This window comes from Chlorella variabilis (assembly GCF_000147415.1).
Source record: "Chlorella variabilis unplaced genomic scaffold CHLNCscaffold_10, whole genome shotgun sequence".
Classification (NCBI taxonomy): domain Eukaryota; kingdom Viridiplantae; phylum Chlorophyta; class Trebouxiophyceae; order Chlorellales; family Chlorellaceae; genus Chlorella; species Chlorella variabilis.
The window spans coordinates 1296929-1304851 of record NW_005435078.1 but is presented as its reverse complement, the minus strand read 5'-3'; the positions used below and the strand labels follow the sequence as shown (position 1 = coordinate 1304851).

Genomic DNA, 7923 nt, shown 5'->3' with positions numbered 1-7923 from the left:
TCCACTTCACTTGCGCAGGGCACGGCATTTCCCCCCTCCCCTGCCCCGCCGCATTTTCCGCCCGAAACGCCGAGGCGCGCCGCCCCCATTGGCTGGTCGCCAGCGCCCCGCACCGCGCCTGCTTCGAGGCACCCGCTGCCCCGCCCCGCACGCCACCCACACGCACCCGCTGCTTTGCATCCCGCCTGGCACCTCTCTGCCACGCATGCAAAGCAGCGGTGCGGTGTGCCCCCGCCGGCGCCGGTCCCGCCCGCTTGCATCGCCAGTGACGCAGCAGGCGCACACACACTCTGGATTTGTCCCCCATTTGTCCCCAGGCCATGTGCCCTTTTTTGCAGTAGTAGCACACAGCCCGCATGCGGCACTCAGACTAGGCAGATACCGTGTACATAGACCTTTGTTCGCTCGCTCCCAATCACCCCCTATACAGCCCTAGGACCCTTGACGTTTTAGGTTGGTGTATAGGCTGATGCCCCCGCACTGTACCACTGCCAGTCGGTGCCCCACCGGTGCCGCACATGTAAAGATAGGTGCCACGTGCACAGCTGCAGCCAAGGGAGGCTTGGGGAGCCCTGAAGGCTCCTGGCTGGGGGAGAGAATGGCGGCGCTGGGGCAGTCACAGAGCAGCCCAGGTACCACCAATTTACAGAACGCAGCTGCTGCCGAGCGTGGAGGGCTCACCGCTCCGTAATGCTCTCCTCTATCGCCACCCCTGTGTGCCGCGCGCCTGCCTGGCGCAGCACCAGCAGCTGCTCGCCCGCCGCCAGCTCAGACACCGACACCGCCCGCCAGCTGGGCTCCCGCTCCTGGGGCGCATCCGGCGTGCTGTGGCTGCTCCTTGAATCGCCGCTGGGGCCGGCGTTTGGCGCCACCAGCCGCACCGTCTCTGCATTCTGCAGCAGCACGGAGCAGCGGTCGCCATCCGCCAGCTCAGCCTCCACCAGCACCTGCGCCAGGTGGCAGCAGAGGGTGCATGTGCATGGGTGAAGAGGCAGGCAGGGATGCTGGCAGGCAGGGAGAGCGGCAGACAACCGGGGGAGCAGCTGCACGCCTGCGCCGCAGCACAGCACAACGCCAACTGATTGACGCAAGAGCTTGGCACCTTCCATCTGGTGGCTCAATGCAGGCGGGTCCCCCGTGCATGTCCCCGTCCACCCATCCAGTCACCCACATCACAGCGCAGCACAGCACAGCACAGCACAGCACACGCCCTCACCAGCGGCCGCTGCTCGATCTTGACGCGCCCCACCAGCGCGGTGCGGGTGCGCCCGTGCGCGTCTGCCACCAGCACCTCGGCACCCGAGGACAGCTCGCTCAGGTATCCGGTGCGCCCGCCCGGCAGCTGCAGGTAGGAGTGGACCTGCGGTCCAGGCAGAGTTCACAATCCAGGCGGGAGCACAGCGGGCATGTGCTTGAGTGGTTGGGTGCTCACTAAGTGGGGAACGAAGGCAGCTCGGGGAGGGGGCGTTTGCCGGCAAGGCAGACCCGGGGTGGGGGCAGGTATGGTGCTGCACACACTCTCTGCCGCCGCCCAGCCTCACCGGCCCGGCATTGACCCTGAAGGGCCGGGAGGCGATGTACTTGCTCTCGGCGCACTCGCTGTGCACCAGGAACATGGCCCGCGCAAAGCTGCCCACCAGCATGCCCTCCCCTGGCTGCAGCAGGCTGCGGGCAGAGGGCGGGGTGGGGGCGCGGGTGGCGGGAGGTGCTCGGGTAGGCAGGCAGAGCAACAGAACCGGGGTGGCATGCAGGGAGCTCAGCAGACAGCAAGGCAGAGGAGAGGACGAGGCTGAGTGAGGGGGAGGCGGCGGGGCACCCCCTCCAGCACCCACTCACCAGCACAGGTCGACGCAGGCTCGGTCGCCCATGCCCACCGGCCGTACCGCCGTCACCGTGGCCGCCTCGTACCGCAGCCGCTGCGCCCCCTGCTGCCGCCGCTCCTGCAGATACCGCGCCAATGCCCGCACCTGCACCGCAGGTGCACGTACCGCCAGCATGAGGCAGAGGCGGCAGCAGCTGGCCTCCCGGTGCGGCCAGGGGGAGCGGCGCTGCCGCAGGAAGCGAGCGGCAGCGGCTGCGCGGCCTGGGAGCCCCCGCACCTCTGCCGGGCTGTCTGTGCGCAGCAGCACGCCGTCGGTGCCCGCCTCCAGTGCCTCCAGCATCACCCGGCTGGCTGCGCAGTCGGGGGCGGCCGCCAGCAGCGTGGCGCCGCTGTTGCGCTGGTACGCGGCCACCAAGTTCTCTGCGGGGATGATCTGCAGGCCAGGCGTGCGGGGCAGGAGGGGAGAGGGGCAGGCAAGAGGCCAGCGTGAAGGGCAGGGAGGGGCATGCATGCAAAGGGGATGTATGCAGCACAGGCCGCCGCCTCAGCCACCCACTCGATCCAGCCGGCGCCCGGCGCCCACCTGCCAGTCGCTGGCATCCATCACCACCACGCCCTCTGCTGCCGCCGCCTCCCGCTCCGCGGCGCGCAGGTCGTCGGGGGATGCCAGCAGGCGCACCCGCCCCACCTGCAACCGCCAGGGGTGACGCCCGCGCAGGCAGGGCCCGCCGACTCTTGCACACCGCTCAGCGAGTCGAGCCCCATCCAGCCCAGCAGGCTGGTTTGCGGGAAAACAGAGCTGTGGCTGCCCCAGTTTCGTCTCACCTGGGATCCCGCTGCATCCAGCAGGCGCCCGTCAGAGGTGCGCGTGATGGCCTCAAACCTTCCCAGCTGCTGCCACTCCTTGGCCAGAGCAGCCTGTCCCTCCTCAAACACCATCGTGGAGACACCCGCCTCCAGCGCCGCCATCAGCGCATTCTGCAAGGCGGCGGCGGCGGCGACACAGCACGGCTAGTGCAGCTCCGACGGTCGGTGCAGGTCCGGCAGTGTGTTGCTGGAACGAAAGATACGTCCAGAGGGACAGGTCCACACCTGGCTGCTGGTCGAGAGCCAGACGAGCTTGCCGCCGCCGCCAGCGGCGGAGGCAGGGGCTGCTGCTGCAGAGGCCAGTGCTGCGCGGGTGACGAGCCGAGAACCCAGAAGCGTTCGCGCTTGTGATGCTTGAAAGGGGCTTGCTGGCGCGCGGGAGAGCCCCATGCGCGAGATGGAATGAATGTGTGGAGAGCCGGGGCAAGCTGAAACTCAGAGTCGTGCACAACACCGAACCATTGTGCAAGTTGATGTTGCCGCCGTGGTGGATCATGGGCGCCCAAGCCAATGGTGACAGCCTGGCGGTCGTCGCCGCTCATGCATGCTCTACAGCGGGCTTACAGTGGTTTGGAATAAGGCAGCAGGAAGAGGGTTGTCGATTACGGCGTGTTGTGTGTGAGATGCAGGCCCAGGAATTGAGGGGAGGGGGCTGCCTACGGTTGGAGGGTGCGCCGCTGGCGTGGGCGGGTCAGGGGGGGCGGCAACATGGCGGCGCCGGTCAGCATGAAAACAACAGCGTTAACAGTTCAACAGCCAGCGGCTGGCTCCTGTTTGGGATGCTCGCAACGTGGTCTTTGTGTCCAGAAGGGGGCATGGCAGCAGGGAGCAGCGTGCGTGCAGCGCCTCTCTGCGTCTGTGCGTCGGGTCCGGCACGTGGGCCAGGGCAGCCGCCATCAGACCAGCAGGGAGCAGTGGCCGTCGTTGATCACCTCGTCCAGATCCAGCTGCTCAAACTCGCCTGCGGAGCACACGGCAGGTAGGGAGGGCAGTCAAGCCGGCAGGTGGTGAAGTTGAGCATGGCCAGCGGGGTGGAGGACGCGGCAGGAGGGAGGCATTTCCAGGTAAGACAGGGAGAGCACTGCGCCGGGCCCCAGCAAGGAGCTGCAGGGCAGGGCCCAGCTGCTCAGGCTGCATCTGGACCCACACCCACCGGTGGCATACTGGACGCTGCACGCAGGGCAGGGCAGGCACACAGGGGCGCGTGGTCAGGACCTTGCCAGCACCCGACATGCTGGCCCCAGCACACCGCCTCAGCGGCATGGCTGGCAGCCCCAGCACTGCCGTCACGCGGGCACCGGCGCCAGCGGTTGTAAGCTAAGCTCACTCTGCCTTGCGCGTGTCTGTGTATATGGCGTTGAACTGGATGAGGTACCACTTGCCGTCGTCGGGCCAGAACAGCTCCGCCTGCCGCCCAGCCAGCGCCGGCAACACATCCTCGTGTGTGAGCAGCCGACCCGTGGGCAGCGGCTGCAGGCGGGGCAGCGGGGCGAGGGGCAGGGGAAAATGGGGGAGGTGAGGATGAGGATGCCTGGTGGTGCCGGGAAAACACCCCGCGCCGGCACCCTGCTACTGCTTCTGCTCGCATGGGCCCCGCAAGTGCGGCCGGTTACTGGAATGTGTGCAGCTACGCCCCGCCTCCACACCCTCCCAGGCTGCAGGCCAGCCCACCTGGTCCGCTGCCTGGTAGCCCGGCCGCACAAAGGGGTTGGGCTCCTCAAAGGCCGCCAGCGCCGCGGCCGAGGCGGCGGCCGCCGCGGCCGCCGCCGCCGCGTGCCCCGCCGGCTTGGGCTGCTTGCGCTTGTACATCTTGTTGCGCGCCACGCGCCCCGTCACCACCTCGTACACCGTGGGGTGCTGATTGACCAGGGAGAAGAGCTCGGCGCGGCCGTCGGCGTCAAAGCGCGCGGCGTAGAAGAAGAGCAGGCTCATGAGCCAGGCGTCGCTGTGCACCGCGCACAGCGCCAGCCAGTCCTTGCGCTCCATGCCTGGCCGGGGAGGGGGCAGGGGGCGGGGCAGGCGGAGGGGAGAGTGGGCCGGATGCGCCCCGTGGCAGAATGCGGCATGCTGCGCCAGCTGCGATCTCTGCCGCACGCGCCCCTGCCAGGACCGCCCAGGCCCTGCCGCCAGCCCCAGCCTGGGACCAGCATGTGTGCCCCTATGCCAGGCCCTCTTAGCCCTGGCTGCAGGCTGCACCGCATGTGCCTGCCACGCCAGGGCGGCTCACCGTCGCGCGCAAAGTTGATGCCCAGCACCGGCTCTGGCAGCTCTGGCGGCACCTCCTCCACCGGCAGGTCCACAGACCAGTTGCCGTCAGAGTGGCCTGAGGGCAAGGGCGGCGGCGAGCGCAGCGCATGCTCGGTGGCAGTGCGGTGTGTGGCGCACGCCAAAGCTGCAGGCAGCTGGAGGACACGCAGCACATGCCCAGGCATGGATGGGCAAGCTGCGGCTGCACCGGTGCCTGCTCCTGCACACCCGTTCGCTCACCGTACAGGCACATGTTGTCCCGCTCCGGGCTGCATGCCGCCCACAGCTCCTTGGAATCTGCACACAGGGCGGGGCAGCGATGGAGGCGGGGTGGGCGGCGCTGGGCGAGGCGTGCCGACAGGCTGTCGCACTGCGTTCCCCGCAGCTGGCCCCGCAGCATGCAAGCCCTCTGACAATGCGCCGAAATCCAGTCTGGCGCTGAGAGCACACAGGAGTGTCGGGAAATCCGCTTGCTACCAACACCATGGCTGCTGCACAGAAATGACCGACACCAGCTGCCAGCCACGCACCGTCTATGAGGGCCAGCAGGAGGCCTTCCCGCCGCATTTTGTAGTCATCGTAAATGGCCTGCAACAACAGAGGTGCTGGTGGTGGGTGCAGGCAGCCAGTGCACCACCACCAGCCCGCCCCGGGTCGCTCCGCAAGGGTAGCAGAGCCTGGCGGGGCGGGAGCGCAGTCCAGCGCTGGCCCTTCTGCAGTGCCCCCTGGCTGCCAGAGCCGGACTCCAGCTGGCGTTTGTAGCCGCGTGAGCGGGCAATCCCAGACCACACGGGACACTGCAGCTGTCACGGTGCGGGAGCCCTGCTGGCGACCAGGCTGCCCGCTCCAACTTGCAGTGCGCCGCCAGCAAAGGCTGCGGCAGGCGGCTGCCCGCCGCATCAGGGCTTCAATCACCTCTACTGTCTTGGGGATGGGCATGGTGGCCGGGCTGCGTGTACGGCTTGTCCTCCTGGCCTGTAATTAAATCCTAGCGCCCAGGTGGAGGCGGGGGGAACGGTGGCTCTTTACACGGAGAGGCCTGCTGTACAATTTGCAGGACGGCTCCTTTTGAGGCCGCCCCAGCATTGTTTGGCTTGGCAGATCTTCACCGGCGTGCTCTGATTCATTGTCGTTTCCAAGGCTCTGAGGCTGGCATTTTTTCGGTCGCCGCTGGGCAGTATGGCTGGAAGAGCGCCCCGACTGTCAGGCCTGCAGGTAGGCCGTGGGGATCCGCTGCATGAAAATGGCGATGCGCCATAGGCTCTGCTGAGGTGCCCCAACCAGCGCCGCCCATCACCAGCCCGCCTCCGGCTGCCGTGGCCGCCTGCCGCCCCTCGCTGTCTGCCCTCGTGCAGAAACAAGTTCTCAGCCTATATCGCAGCGCGCTGCGGCTGTCGCGAGCCAAGGAGCAACAGGGCGGCGAGGCGATAGCAGTGCTTGCGCGTGCGGAGATTGAGAGGTGCGGGACAGCCGCCGCCCTGCCGCACCAGTAGCGCTGGTCAGCTGCCTGCCCACCCGTCGACAGCTCCACTGGCATGCCTGGCCAATGCCTGCAGGTACCGGTCTGTGAGCCGCAAAGACTACCAATTGATCGAGCACTTGATACGCAAGGGCAAGCGGCAGTTGGAGCGGCTGCAGTCTCCCGAAGTGACGGGCGTGCGGCTGCATCATCCCGGCCAGTGATGGCTCCTCCAGCCCACTAGTCGCAGCATGCTTGTGCAGCCATTTCATTCCTCCTTTGCTTCACCCTTCTGCTCCGATCCCTCCCATTTCATGCTTGACCAATCTGCCGCTCTACTGTCTTCTGTGCCCCCCTGGGCTCCCGTTCCCTGCTCTCGACAAGACGCCACCACTCGCTCCCCAGCACTCCACCTACTCCCCTGCCCCCATTTCACCAGCCTGGGGGTTTTCTGTTACAAGCCACGTGCTAATGCAACAGCTCGCTGCCTCCCAGCGGGCACGTCCCGCAGCAGAGGGAAGGGGTGCGGCGCAGCGCTTCGCCGGAACGCGGAGCGACAAGGGGGGGGTGCATCGTCATCACCTAACAAGGACCAATTGGCATGCAGGCGAGGCGCAGCGCTGAGCGGCCGCCTGCAGGCGCGGAGCCCAGTCCACACATCTCAGCCGCTGGTGGCAGAACTGGCGCAGCGCTGCCGAGCCTGCAGCACGCGACGCAGGTTGCTGCACCCATGGGCGGCGCGCGCCAAGGCGGCAGCCAGCCGCCCAGCCGCTCAGTAGCCGGCGGCGCCAAACTCTGGGGCCGGGGCGGGCGCGGCGGCAAAGGCGGCGGCGTCGGCAGCGGGGGCGGGCGCCGCCTCGAAGCCGGCGGCGGCGTCAAAGCCGGCGGCGGTCTCAAAGCCGCCAGACGGGTTGTAGCTGCGGGGAGGGGGCGGGGAGGAGCACGGCGCCGGCGCTCAGAGCAGGCCGTGACCCCTGGCTCCGGCTGGAGCTGCACCCTGGCTGCGGCTGCTCTCCCTGTGGCCCCAGCAGGGCCCCCCCGCCAGCCCTCCCCACAGCCTCTTCCCCACAGCCTTCAGCCACCACACCCCTTCCCCACAGCCACCCCCGCCCCACCCACGCACCCGTAGGCATCGTAGCCCTCCTCTGCGCCCGGCAGCGGCTGGGCGGCAAAGTCGGCGGCGTACTCGGCGGCGGCGGGCTGCTCGCCGCCCTCCTCTGCCTCCTTGGCCTCCTCGGGCTCCCGGTAGAAGAACATGTCCACCATGGTGTCCCAGGGCTGGGACGCGCTCACGCTGCCCCGCATCATCAGCACCATGCGGGTGAGCAGGTAGTAGAGCACGCCGATGGAGTGCTTGCCCTTGTTGTTGGCGGGGATGGCCACGTCCACGCCCTGCAGCCGCGCGCACAAGGGGGGGTGGGCGGGCGGGCAGGAGAGGGGTCAGCAGGCACCGGCGGCGGGGTGCCTGCGCGGCCGAGCCCAGCCCGTGGCCAGCCCCCGGCTGCTTCCAGTCTCCGCGCCGGCTGCG

The 7923-nt window shown here is 68.4% G+C and overlaps 5 protein-coding genes across 5 annotated transcripts in view; 2 read left to right on the top strand and 3 right to left on the bottom strand.

Annotated features, from left to right (window-relative positions):
* CHLNCDRAFT_134070 (hypothetical protein) overlaps positions 1 to 445 on the top strand; it is a gene marked incomplete at both ends in the record, with an annotated part of 2953 nt that extends 2508 nt beyond the window's left edge. The window contains one exon of the mRNA XM_005847776.1: positions 437 to 445. Coding sequence (XP_005847838.1) covers positions 437 to 445 — 9 coding nt within the window. The remainder of the gene's footprint in view (positions 1 to 436) is intronic.
* Positions 446 to 677: 232 nt separating this feature from the next.
* Positions 678 to 2333, bottom strand: CHLNCDRAFT_23378 (hypothetical protein; the record flags this gene model as incomplete). Its single annotated transcript, XM_005847615.1, has 6 exons — positions 678 to 803; positions 873 to 947; positions 1217 to 1360; positions 1542 to 1665; positions 1837 to 1967; positions 2100 to 2333. 6 exons carry the CDS (start codon positions 2331 to 2333, stop codon positions 678 to 680), a joined length of 834 nt encoding a protein of 277 aa, XP_005847677.1.
* Positions 2334 to 4498: 2165 nt separating this feature from the next.
* CHLNCDRAFT_17706 (hypothetical protein) lies at positions 4499 to 5545 on the bottom strand (the record flags this gene model as incomplete). Its single annotated transcript, XM_005847614.1, has 4 exons — positions 4499 to 4677; positions 4917 to 5012; positions 5177 to 5233; positions 5467 to 5545. Coding segments are annotated over 4 exons (411 nt in total), but the record flags the coding sequence as incomplete, so codon positions are not given.
* Positions 5546 to 6115: 570 nt separating this feature from the next.
* On the top strand, positions 6116 to 6619 carry CHLNCDRAFT_134067 (hypothetical protein; the record flags this gene model as incomplete). The annotated part of the gene is made up of 3 exons (XM_005847775.1): positions 6116 to 6151; positions 6292 to 6395; positions 6493 to 6619. 3 exons carry the CDS (start codon positions 6116 to 6118, stop codon positions 6617 to 6619), a joined length of 267 nt encoding a protein of 88 aa, XP_005847837.1.
* Positions 6620 to 7167: 548 nt separating this feature from the next.
* Positions 7168 to 7923, bottom strand: part of CHLNCDRAFT_134066 (hypothetical protein) — a gene marked incomplete at both ends in the record, with an annotated part of 2344 nt that continues 1588 nt past the window's right edge. The window contains 2 exons of the mRNA XM_005847613.1: positions 7168 to 7312; positions 7519 to 7787. Of these exons, the coding sequence (XP_005847675.1) occupies positions 7168 to 7312; positions 7519 to 7787 (414 nt within the window). The remainder of the gene's footprint in view (positions 7313 to 7518; positions 7788 to 7923) is intronic.